The 13,250-nt window shown below is 37.3% G+C and overlaps 1 protein-coding gene and 2 long non-coding RNA genes across 5 annotated transcripts; all 3 read left to right on the top strand.

Moving 5' to 3' along the window:
• Window positions 1–959: 959 nt before the first annotated feature.
• LOC137248195 (protein transport protein Sec24C-like) lies at window positions 960–3,062 on the top strand. 3 transcript variants are annotated; one of them, XM_067779068.1, is made up of 6 exons: window positions 964–1,149; window positions 1,637–1,775; window positions 1,837–2,314; window positions 2,379–2,605; window positions 2,666–2,895; window positions 2,953–3,062. In XM_067779068.1, the coding sequence occupies exons 4-5, from the start codon at window positions 2,460–2,462 to the stop codon at window positions 2,835–2,837; spliced, it is 318 nt and encodes a 105-aa protein (XP_067635169.1). In that variant the 5' UTR covers window positions 964–1,149; window positions 1,637–1,775; window positions 1,837–2,314; window positions 2,379–2,459; the 3' UTR covers window positions 2,838–2,895; window positions 2,953–3,062. The 3 variants fall into 3 exon arrangements, with proteins under 3 accessions (XP_067635167.1, XP_067635169.1, XP_067635168.1); XM_067779067.1 differs by having other exon boundaries at window positions 1,567–1,775; XM_067779066.1 differs by having other exon boundaries at window positions 960–1,775.
• Window positions 3,063–3,105: 43 nt separating this feature from the next.
• On the top strand, window positions 3,106–4,054 carry LOC137248194 (uncharacterized). The gene is made up of 3 exons (XR_010952118.1): window positions 3,106–3,281; window positions 3,334–3,830; window positions 3,888–4,054. It is a non-coding gene; the product is annotated as an uncharacterized lncRNA (long non-coding RNA).
• A 3,692-nt stretch (window positions 4,055–7,746) lies between these two features.
• Window positions 7,747–9,693, top strand: LOC137248193 (uncharacterized). Its single transcript, XR_010952117.1, has 2 exons — window positions 7,747–8,024; window positions 8,084–9,693. It is a non-coding gene; the product is annotated as an uncharacterized lncRNA (long non-coding RNA).
• The last annotated feature ends 3,557 nt before the right edge of the window (window positions 9,694–13,250 follow it).

Below are 13,250 nucleotides of genomic sequence, written 5' to 3'. Positions count from 1 at the left end.
CTTAGTGTAATACCATCGTTAAGAAATATTACCTTTTCTTTCACTTCCTCTTCTTAATACTCTACATATCCACCGCCTGTTGCATGCCGCACAATGCATGCATATGCAATATGCGTCACATACATAAACCAAGTAGAGTGTAAAAAGTGATTGTTTTAACAGCAACCACAAAAACCTCAAAAAAAAGTGTAAATTCTTCGAGTCGAATGGCGAATCCGAATAAAAATGCTACTTGTGAGCAAGCCCAAAAACAATAACAAAACCGGCGACATTTAAGCGGTAAAGGATACAAAATAAAAAAAAAATGTGCCAACTAGGAATATGTATTTGCACATACATACATACATACATATAAGCTCTTAGGGTCGTGGCAGCACCAAAATGGTAGTTGCAACAAAAATGCAGCCAAAATGTCTAACTAACTGCCACCAACAAACGCTGTTGGCCCAACCAGTGGTGGCATGCACAATATGCAGCAACTATAAGTGCATTGCAGTGGTTTCATCATGCAGTTGTGTCATGGTAGCAAACACCTTCATTCCGTCACATACAGACATCGGTTATGCAACAGCACGCGGCACATTTATGTGCGTATTCTTCGTGGCCACCAGTTGCGGTAGGTGAATCCAAAAATAAAAACGAGAATGGCAAGCAATGCAAAAAAGGGGGTAGAAAAAGTTGATGGAAAGCAGCGCCATACATAGGTAACATTGCACTTTTGCAACAACAAAATAAGCTTATTCTTAAAAAAAAAACTCCTTTTTATAGTTGACTGCGTACAGGACACTTGGAGCTAACCAATTTCATACACATCCCTGCAAAAATCGTGTGACCAAAAACGCACACAGACACACGAAATTTTGACAGGGGAGACGATTTGGAATGAAAAATTCTCCAAATGAAATAGCATGTTGACAAATTTAGCTTTCCCACAATGTATCGTGCTCTCTCGCACCTATTATTTTTATAAGGATAGCAAAATACGTCATTTTTGCGTGCAAAAAAATCCGCCATTTCTAATTCAGCAGAGACAGCAAAACATTTGGTGGTCGAAAATTTTTTCAATTTTGAGAGTTTTAAATGGAATATCTCCGGAAAGATTTAAAATTAAGAGGGAGTTCTCCAGATCACATATATATATATTTTAAAGTGCGCAAACTTATAATTTAAAAGTTATTTGGTGTTAAAGTTTGCAAATTTCTATACAAATTTTATATGTGTATACGAATATATATGTGGCAGCACAGCTTTGTAATGTCATCAATAAAATATATGTATATATATATATATATATGTGCATGTTGCTACAAAAGCGCGATTGATTTAATAAAAACATTTATAATAAGTGAAAACAATGCAAAAATGAAATGTGAAATATACAAAAATGCAATTTAAGTTTATCGTTGCCAATTTATATAGATATGTATGTGGATTAAGGTTTTGAAAGATGTGTAAATTGTAATTTAAAGTGCTATAGAAATTTGCTAAATTTGCAAACTTTAACAACAAATAACTTTTAAGTTATAAGTTTGCACACTTTAAAATATATATATTTGTGATCGGGAGAACTCCCTCTTTCATTTGATACCAAGTTTTACCCCGAACTCGGGGGTGCTATTCTAAAATTTTCCCAAAGACTTTAATATACAATGATTTTTGCTGTTTATTTCGACAAAAATTTTTGATTTGATATTTGTGCTCATCGAAAGAATTCACAATTATATAGCACCATGCCGCGAATTATGATAAAAGATGGTGTGTGGAGAAACACTGAGGTAAGCATTTGACGCGACTGGTTACTCTTGGCCATTTATTAACTAAATTGATAACTTTCAGGATGAAATCCTCAAAGCAGCTGTAATGAAATATGGTAAAAACCAGTGGTCACGTATTGCATAACTGCTGCACCGCAAATCTGCCAAGCAATGTAAGGCACGCTGGTACGAATGGCTTGATCCTAGCATAAAGAAGACAGAATGGTCATGGGAGAAGGATGAAAAGCTTTTGCATTTTGCCAAATTAATGCCAACACAATGGCGTACAATTGCGCCGATTATTTCAGAGGGTTAACTGGCACCAATTGTTCACACCAAATTGTTAGGTACAGGATTCGCCACGGGTAGGTGAGGTTGGCAATCACAATCCCCTGAATCATTTTGGTCGGCAGGTATGCCGCGGATATATTCTTGGCACTTGTTATTGATGGCTTTTATGATGCCACCAACGCAACCTGGACAGACGCCAATGCTCAGTCAACCACCCAAGCCGGGTCCAACTCCAATACCCGGACACGTCCGGACGTCTTGGTTATAATGTATGTTAATACAACTAATAATTTACAAATTTGCTGATGATTATTTTTGTGTTATTTTCTTTAGCAACCACCTGCACCTGTTACAGGTAAATATCAACAGCCGCAACAGTATGATCAAGCCCAACGCCGTTTAGATCCCGATCAGATGCCAAATCCGATAAGCGTTATCATTGAAAATAAAAATAGCGCTGGTGGTGCTTTTATTACTAATGAACAGGGTTTATTACCACCATTGGTGACCACAAAATATGTGGTAGAAGATCAGGGTAACTCCACGCCACGTTACGTTAGGTATCGATAATCGAAATTAATGTATTGTTTGGCAATTACATTGATCTTTCTTCTCTGCAGGTCGTCTTTGTATTGCATACCTGCAACAGATGATCTATTAAAAACAACAGCTTTGTCCATTAAACTTACCGTCTCACCAATGGCACGCACGGTTGAGGGTGAATATGAGCCACCCATTGTAAATTTTGGTGAATTGGGTGCAATTAGATGCAATCGTTGCAAGGCTCAATAGCAACTTGTAGATGCTGGTCGTCGTTTCCAATGTCTAATGTGTAAAGTAACAAGAGATGGTAAAAAAAATATTTCACTTTTACTTGTCTTCATTGATCCATATTTTTTCTCAACAGTGCCAACTGCATATTTCCAACATTTGGCCCATACCGGACAGCGTGTCGATAAATATGAATGTCTTGAACTTGTATTGGGTACATGAGTATTTGTGTAAAAAATGCTTGGGTACCGATAGCTCTCATGGTAAACCTCAACTCATTTGTCTCGCATTCAATTGTGGCACTGTACGCACTACATTGGGTTCACGTAGTATTGACAAGCATATTGTTGATTCCAGTGGTAAGGCCACAATTTCAAATGATGGGGAAACCATTATGAAACCATTGGATATTGTGAATCCAGCCGTAAAACTCTAGTAGACATCGCCAAATCTCAAAATGCTGAGGTAAGTTTTTTGTATATTAGAATGTGTAGAATAAAAATGTTTCTCTTATCAGGTCGGCGATGGCACCACTACAGTAGTATTTTAAGCATGTGAAATCTTAAAACAAGTTAAGCCAGATGTTGCGGAAGGCGTGCATGCACGTATCATCATTAAAGCTATACGTAAAGCATTACAATTATGCATGCTAAAATATGACATGGCTGTACATGTCGAAGCGCCAATCAAAGGAGCAACAAAGTGTTATTGGAAAAATGATCTGCCACAGCAATGTCCTCTAATGTCCAAGAGTATCAGAAAATTGTTGATGCTGAATGGCGTATACTGTAGAATAAACTAGCTAAGTAAGGCGCCAATGTTGTGTTTTCTAAATTGCCAATTGGTGATGTTGATACACAGTATTTTGCAGATCGTGATATGTTCTGTGCTGTTCATGTACCAGAACAAGATTGGAAACGTAGAATGAAAGCTTGTGGTGGTGCTGTTATGACTACAGCTAATGATATTAATTCAAGTGTTTTGGGTCAATGTGATTACTTTGAAGAACGTCAGGTTGGTGGTGAACGTTTCAACATTTTCCAAGGTTTTACATTAATTTCATTTTTATAGTTTATAATTATTTAAAGGTTGCGTTAATGCTAGAACAAGTACATTGATTTTACGTGGCAAGGTTGAACAATTTTTGGAAGAAACTGAGCTTCGTTACATGATGCTAAATTGCTTGTGCGGCGTACAATTAAACATGATTCTGTTGTTGCTGGTAAGTCAAAATACAAATTGAAAAAAATGTCTAATCTTAGGGCCTCATTCTCTATTACGAAACGAACTTTCGATGCGGATCAGAGACGAATCGCTAGTGTATTTGCACTATGTTAAACAGTGGCAACTTATCACTTGACAATTACGTTTGCCTTCCTGTTAGTTAGAAAGGTAAAGACCGAACGAAAATGATAGAGAATACCATTGCTAGACGATATCGTTTGGAGGCGAATCGTTCGTCTGAGCTATCGTTCGCAATAAAGAATGAAGCCTTTAAATTGTTAAGTCATATAATGAAAAGATTGTGTCCAAATACCCCCAGCGGGTTAGGGGTCAGAATTTATCTGCGGTAGGTATGCCTGTCGTAAGAGGTGACTAAAATACCAGATTCAAGGGGCTGTGTAGCGCAACCCTTCAGGTTGCCAGCGCAATATATAGCTTCTCCAAACCCAATTGTCAACCTCACCTATCCGCGGCGAATCCTGTTTCACTAACAGACAAGGATCTGGGGGGGGGGGGGGGGGGGGGGGGGGGGGGGGGGGGGGGGGGGGGGGGGGGGTGGATAGGGAGGGATGGCCTGAAGGTTTAATGTGGCCACATAAATCGTTCCCAAGATAGTCGGGCTAGCACTTTAATGGTGCTGTGTTACTGGAGCGTACCGGATCGGTATCCGGCTAAAGGACCATCACATCGATAACACTCCCCAAACCCTTCGGGGAGCAACCTTATCGCTACAAAAACAACAACAACATTGTGTCCAAATCCCGAAAAAAAAAACTATAAAATTTGTGTCAGTGAAATGATAATTATTGCTTTTGGCTGTTAGTTTTGAGGCATCGTCATCGAGTTCCTTCTGATCATATATGCCGGTTCTTTTGCATTCTTTTACATGCATAAAGTGCCGTTGAAGCCTTCCTCACCCTCTCCTCCACGTTGAGCTTCCATGACAGCTTACTGTCTAGGATCATTCCTAGATAATTTGTGCAAGGTTTCTCCCGTAGGGTCGCCCCTCCTAACTTAGGCCTGGTCCAATTAGGGACCTTGTACCTCTTTGTAAACAAGACCATATGCAACGTCATCTGCGTAAACCGTAAGTTTTTCTGGTCCCTCGTAGAATCCCCTAAGCAGCTGGTTAATGACCAGCGTCCACAGCAGAGCTGATAGCACCCCTCCCTGCGGAGTGCCCCTGTCCACTAATTTCGTGGCCGCGTACAATCCCCATTGCGAAGTAATCTTACTGCAGTTTAACATGCAGTCGATCCATCTGGGTAAGGCTGGATGTACTTTAACGTAATTAAGACCATCAATAATCGCTCATTTAGAAAGCCCCGGCAATGCTTAAGAAGACTTCTAGAGCATATTCCTTATATTCCAGGGCTTTTTCTATGCCTATTACCACCCTATGCAATGCGGTGTCTACTGACTTGCCTTTGGTGTACGCCTGTTGTGTTGTGGAGAGCAGCTTTTCATCCACGTTGGACTTTATGTACACATCTAGCAGCCTCTCAAAGGTTTTGAGCAGAAATGATGGTAAGCTATTGGGTCTATAATCTTTGGGATACATGTGACCGATCTTCCCCGCCTTTGGTAGGAAAGCTACACGAGCAGTTCTCTAAGAGTGCGGTACATGATTCAGTTTATGCACCCATCGAATATTATTTTAAGCCATCCCACGACCGCCCTACTTGAAACTTATAGCATGGGCGGACATGTACCATCTGAGCCCGGCGATTTCACCACCACTACGAGGTCCTCAGTAGTGTAATTAGGCAGCATATATGAATGCAGCTGTTTCCTTATCATTACTACAGCTCGCACCCGTCCTTCCGTTTGCGCATAGTAAACGCCAAATCCGCGCGCGCTAATTCCAGAAACCTTTCCTCCCGATGGAAGCCACTGCTCCTGGATCAGCGCGTTAGGAGGAGGAGTTCGCTCGACGCCACTTTACTGTGTTGGAGGTTTATCTGTAGGACTCGCAGCACCAATGGGCTGCTTGTCCCCCTCCAGCACCTTCATCGGGACGTCGTCGTCCTCCCCTAGCCCTTTTGGTTTAGAGTGTTCGAAGCCCCCTTCAGACTCTTGTACCTGTTGTGCCGGGTGTTCCTCTGTGCGACTCACAGCACCATCTGGCTGTTGGTCCCCTTCTAACACATTCGGAGTGACGTGGGCTACCTCCACGTGTCTTTTTTCCCTTAGGCTTTTGAGGTCCTTTTCGACTTCGCCCACGTCCAGCGTGTTAGGACTTTAATACCCGCGACTTCTTTTCCTGAGTCGCATATAAATTTTGCCTGTACCTAAGGACATTTTTCCAACCTGCGCGTACAATATATCCTCCGCCTGCTTGTTTATTTGGAAAATGTATAACTGACCTTCCTCCGTAGGCCGAGATACAGTAAGTACCTTCCAATCCTGTGTCGGTATGTTCGGATTCTGATTCTGAAAAAGTCGCATTGTATCCTCCGACTTCATCACGCATGGTATCCATACCTTAACTTTTGGTACCTTGGGGATTTGCGCTTTATCCACCATCTCAAAACGCGCGTTCGTGCCCTGCTTTTGGGGGTTTGGAACCACTTCCTCCAGCCACGCAAACTCGCGATGTTGTCGCACGCTATCATCTTCATACCATTATACCATCCCCCGAATTAAAGGTTGGAAGGAGCTTACTTGGTTATTCCCGCATCATCTTAAGCTCCTTTTCTACAGATCTCCACCTTTCACTAGTCATCTGTTCGAAAGGACTGCTACGATCAACCAGCGCCACAGTCAGTGACTGCTTTGCCACATCACTCATTTTCTCGGGAAAAGCCGGCGTCTTAGTGTTATTTCCCTTTGGCACCTCCGAGAAAGCCGGAGTCTTAGCTCCCTCTAGCACCTCCGAGAAAGTCGGAGTCTTAGCGGTATCTCCCTTTGGCTTATCTCCTACTTCCATAGTTGGAACTTCCCTCTGACTCGCAGCCTTCGAGGTAGTTGCTACCTCGCTATTGGGGCCCATCTGTCTTACAGCTTTGGGCCTACTTGTCTTGTCTATGGGACTGACCTGCGTCGCGGCTCTGGGACTGGGCCCTTTCTGCCATTCGACGCTTCTTCCTCCTCATACCGGTTGCAGAACCGAGGGTTTCTCGCAGCAAACCTTTTGAACTGCCTTCGACCTACTTCTACCGCCTCATGAGCCCATGCCAAGCGCTCGATCTCCTCTTCTGTTGGGTCCACCACTGCTCCCAAGCACGGTCGACATTTGGCATGTTTTAAATAAGGTCACCGATGATTTGGTTGATGAAAATATCAGGTTTCGCGAGGCGACAAAACTGGAGAGATTGGGGAGATAGCTGTTTATTTTATTACAAAGTTCATCGATGTAGGAAACAATAGCATAGGCGTAGAAGCAATAGTGACTCCTGGTGGTAAAGGTAGCGTAGAAGGTAGGTGTAGAAGTTAAGCAGAAGTTTGAATATGAGTTTTTTTAAGTTATAGCAAAAAAAGCGTTGAGGATTTTTAATATCTTACCAGGTACCTTCGTACATGTTTCTAAGAATGAAGAATAAAACCTATTCAAACTCAATTTTCACCAGGACAAAGCTGCTGAGACTTCGCTATACTTTAACATACAATACGTTACCCCATTTTAGCACAACTATCATTTTTTGATTTTATTAAATTTTATAAAATGTTTCTTCCTCTACAGTTCTATGGCTTTCGCATTTCTCCATCAATAACTGTGAAAAGGTGGAAGAAATCTATGCGTGTAAATCTCACATATTATCTTGGTCGAGCGTTTCTTCAATAGCTCTCTAGTGGTGATGGTGACAGCAGAAAAACCCAACTGTTTACAAATGTTACACTTCAAAAAGAATCAAAATATCTTTCATTGCGTCTACGGCTCAAATACCCACAGTATATGAATGAATCGGTTGCACGAACTGGGTCTGAATACTGAAACAGTACACATATTCAAAATCGATGAGGAGGCTGTGATGATGGTATAGGGTGAGTTGTTGAATAACATACGAAAACCACTTTAACCCATCTATATATTTGCATTACAGCTAAAGCTTTACAAACAGCAAAATTGCTGGCGCCAAGCAATTGGAAAAGGCAGTGAAGCATTCATAACACTGTACGGATGGTGTAAAGTTAGAAACTGCTGTTGTAACAGCTGCCACCGACACAACGGTCATCTCTACTTCGCCGAGTAGCGCCTCGTCCGACTATCTATCGAAGACAGTATAATCATATCTTTTGCCAACACAGGTTAGCGATGTGCTTGCACAGGAAAAGATTTCAATTGGAAAACAAAAACCAATTAAGAGAGTTTATTTATTGTTAAAGTATTTTCTTTTCTTTATATCAACAGTATTAATTTAAGTTGCAATATCACGTACATATATAATAAGGGATGTGATACGATTGCTGTCGGAATTAGATTTGAAACCAATCAATACTCCTGCTAAGGGTTGTAGAATTATTGCTTGAATAATTAGATTTAGAACAATAATAAGTCTGACTTTATTACAAGTCGTACATTTTTAAGTTCATCAATTACGACAGCAATCGGATTCCACGACACCTTTGAATATTCTTGATTTGAAAAAAGAGTAAACGTAATCTGAATTTCTACTAAGCTTTAAGTTGTAGATTATTCAAATAATTGAAGTTTTTTCTGCAGCTTAAAATTATTTTCTGCTCGCTTAGAAAAGATTTCAATTGGAAAACAAAAATCAATTAAGAGAGTTTATGTTATTATTAAAGTACTTACTTTTCTTTATATCAATTGTATTAATTTAAGTTGCAATATCACGTACATATATAATAAGGGATGTGATACGATTGCTGTCGGAATTAGATTTGAAACCAATCAATACTCCTGCTAAGGGTTGTAGAATTATTGCTTGAATAATTAGATTTAGAACAATAATAAGTCTGACTTTATTACAAGTCGTACATTTTTAAGTTCATCAATTACGACAGCAATCGGATTCCACGACACCTTTGAATATTCTTGATTTGAAAAAAGAGTAAACGTAATCTGAATTTCTACTAAGCTTTAAGTTGTAGATTATTCAAATAATTGAAGTTTTTTCTGCAGCTTAAAATTATTTTCTGCTCGCTTAGAAAAGATTTCAATTGGAAAACAAAAACCAATTAAGAGAGTTTATGTTATTATTAAAGTACTTACTTTTCTTTATATCAATTGTATTAATTTAAGTTGCAATATCACGTACATATATAATAAGGGATGTGATACGATTGCTGTCGGAATTAGATTTGAAACCAATCAATACTCCTGCTTTGGGTTGCAAAATTATTGCTTGAATGATTAGATTTAGAACAATAATAAGTCTGACTCAATTAATAGTCGTACATTTTTAAGTTCTTCAATTACGACAGCAATCGGATCCACGACACCTTTGAATATTCTTGATCTGAATTTCTACTAAGCTTTAAGTTGTAGATTATTCAAATAATTGGAGTTTTTTCTGAAGCTTAAAATTATTTTTTGCTCGCTTAGAAGAGATTTCAATTGGAAAACAAAAACCAATTAAGCGAGTTTATTTATTATTAAAGTTCTTCTGTTTTATATGAACTGGATTAATATAAGTTCCAAGTTCATGTACATATATAATAATATTGAAAATAATAAATATTGAAAATTCAATTTTTTTGGTTAATATTTTATTCATATGGCTGCTCCAGGTAAAGTAAATCTGCAAGTAAAATTCACGTTATATGGCGGTTATATAAATGGTAAAACCGCAGTAAAATTGATTGTCAAATGACTCGAAAATGTAGAGTGAAATGACGGAAAAATGACCGCCATTTGACGAGCATTGTGACGTGTGTGAGCAGCACAGTGCTATGCTCACATCCTATAAGTGGGAGCGGAATGCACGATCACATTAATAGGAACGAAACGGAAAATTTGGTCACAAAAGTTCATCACGCCCATGCAAACGTGACTATGAATATAACCGCTGTAGAAAGTCACAATGACCGTAAAATGACTAGTAAAATGACGTGGAGCGTTTTTGCAGGGATGCTTTGAAATTCGCAATCTTTTTTCAATCAAGGTGCAAAAAGCAACCATGCCAGTAAAAAAATTGTCTTATAACATTTCTGTTATTAATTACCTTAATTTACAATCAGAGGAACAACTTACCTAAAATGAGGAAAACATACACTTAGAAATTTTCGTGTAATTTCGCATACATTAAGGTAGGTTATTTATTTCCTACCTCAGTATATGCAAAAATACACTTCTAAAAAATTAAACAGACGCGCTGTTTAACTTTCAACAATAGGAGTGTAAAATCTACTTAAACATGTTTTAAATTTAAGCACTTATGGTGTAATATTTCAACCGAAGTTTGTTGAAAATTACACAAACGTGAGGTAATTTTACAATGAAATTATATTCCTTTAATATAAATTTACTCGTGAGTTGTGTAATATGCAACACAGTTTTAGTGTAAATCCATAACATTAAAACGCACATTTAATTTTAAAAACTAAAAATATATATAATTTTAAAAATATATATTTTATGATATATATTTTTGTACATTAGTATATGATGGAATTTTAATGCTTTTGCAGCTACTTATTTGTACATTAATTTTAATTATAGAAATATGAGTTGTAGTGTTTTTTGGCAACAAACTAATTTGTAATTTGTACATTAATTTTAATAAAAGTAAATAGCCGAATTTCAGTGCTATTTGATAAAAAATTTATTACAACTAATTTTACGATTTTTGGCAACAAACTGATTTGCAAATTGTACATTACTTTGGTTATAGTATATATTATAGTAGAATTTCAGTGCCTTTTGATAACAAATTAATTTTATGTTTTTTTATGTTTTTTGGCAACAAACTAATTTGCAAATTGTACATTAATTTTATATACATAAATAAATGAATTTCAAAAGTTTTGAAGGGTGGTTTTTCTGGTTCATTACTTTCAGAGCCTGATAGAGTTATATCACTTAATGCAACTTTAGATGTAGTGTCGGAGTCTTCATTCAAATCTGATGGTATCGTCATAAAAATTAATTTATTATGCTGTTCAGTCGAGTGGTTAGCTGGAAAAAAAATGTGTAAAAGCGTTAGAATCATTCATGCTTTTTAAGGCTAATAATTTCGTTAAACTTAAATTACGTGCATACCTGCATTTTGGATTTCTTCATGTTGGGTGTTGAGTTCAATTTCTTTATCTACAACTAGGTTTTCGTCTTGGTCGTGTTGTTGAATGTATATTTCAATATCTGCACCCGTATTTTGTATGTTGGAAATCTGTGCTTTTTGGCACCACTCTTCATCTCCTAGTACTATTAGCACCGCTTTTTCTCCTAATATGTTTTAGAACATCATCGTCACAAGGACAATTTTATTTGTTTTAAAACTTTCACTACAAATGTAGCACCAAAAATTTCCACGAAGCTCTTCTCTTTAATTTTTTTTTATGATGGTGATGCTCATGTACTTTTAGGCTGCTGTAGTTGGTGAAAATTTTTGAGCATTCGCCTTGTAAACACTTGCACAATTCACCACTTTTTTATAATTTTTAGGGAATTATACTTACTTTCTTATATTTTCACTATTCACCAACAAATTTCTGCTTTTATAATTTTCTAAACTTAACTTTATGAAAAACACAAACGCGAAAAAGTATAACTCGAACGGACTGCGCTTGTTAGAGATGTTGTGCGTAAGTTATCACAATTTATCGATATGCATCAATATTTTACATCGCTTTTATTGGGCAACAATCGCATGCGAGAAAGTGTACATGAGCGGTCGACTGCTAAAACAAGTTCAAACATGTTGGAAGGGATATGGAAAGACAAGTTTCGGACTCCGTATCAATAACCCCGGAGCGATCCAAGATCGCAAGTAGATACTATGATAATTGGAAATTCGTGTAAAATCAATGATACAAATAATAAGCAGAATAATAAGAAATTTTACTCAGCAAAAACTGATTGTGAAATTGGACTGTACATACGGATAGGACAGTTTTCTGGAATAAATTTTTTAATCAACTTTAATTACATAATTCCAAAAATAATCGGTGTAATTGTGTTTACGTGATTTTTTACTTCATTCGATTTTAGTTTTTTATTCCGCACTCATAACACCGCACCGAAGTTAAATTTTTCTACTTTCATTGCATGCGCTTAGCAGCTAGCATCCTGTTATTTACTACTTTTAAGTATACAGAATTAATTTGAGGTGAATTTTTGTGACCTTGGAAGTATTTTTGTAAATATTTATTTATTTTCATGCAAAAATATTTAGTTTTAAGTGTAATATTTTATATTTTGATTGTTTATAGCTTGAATTAAAAATGTACCAAATGCAACTGCGCACAGTTTCGAACTGTCAAACGCATGTAAAAATGCGTACTAACATGCCAACCTAATATAAACGCACGCAAGTCATTTTCTGTCAAAAATGTCTCATGCACATACAACTTGTATGAGAACAACCCAAATTGAATTTGCTGCGTGAAAATCTAATACTATGTTCAAACAGAAAAATAAATTGAGGCTATTTCGATTTAAATTGAGTGGTGTTCATACAACTCTATTTAGCTTACACAATAGTAATTTGATAGCTGGTTGGCTCATCTCTACAGTAACAACATATCTTTGTTGAGACTGTCAAAATGTGCGTGTTGGTATTATGTGAATAGAATGGAATGAAAACATAAAACTTTGAAATTTTTGTGTGTTGTAAGAGAATGTGTTCAGTGTTTTGTTTTCATTTTGATTTTGCCATCTTCTTTTGACAGTCCCTACTCCAGTGAAATGAAAGACATAAAATCAGCTGATGAAATGAGCCAACCATATAGTTCAGCCATGCGTAAGTGACGTTTAAATATACTCAATAAACACACTTTACAATGTTGCATTTGCAGGTTGACACAATTTATTACGCAATTTTTTTTAAATTGGCAATTTATTATTACAATTTATTATATGACAAATTGCGTAATAAATTTCCCAAAGAGTATAAATTGCCAATTTGGTGTGTGTTTGAAACTAGTATAAGTCGATTTCCAATTTTTGTTCTGCGTGACATTTAGATTTTACGTTTGCACACATGCTTTACATTGTCGCAACGCATGCTTATTTGGGTTAAGGCAAAAAACCCCGGTTGTTTGCGTGCGCTAAAAAACACAGTGCGGTTTTATTAGGTTGGCATGTAAGGG

Source organism: Eurosta solidaginis, chromosome 4 (assembly GCF_040869045.1).
Source record: "Eurosta solidaginis isolate ZX-2024a chromosome 4, ASM4086904v1, whole genome shotgun sequence".
NCBI classification, from domain to species: domain Eukaryota; kingdom Metazoa; phylum Arthropoda; class Insecta; order Diptera; family Tephritidae; genus Eurosta; species Eurosta solidaginis.
Note: the sequence above shows the minus strand (reverse complement) of the source record. Positions and strands in the feature narration are given on the sequence as shown.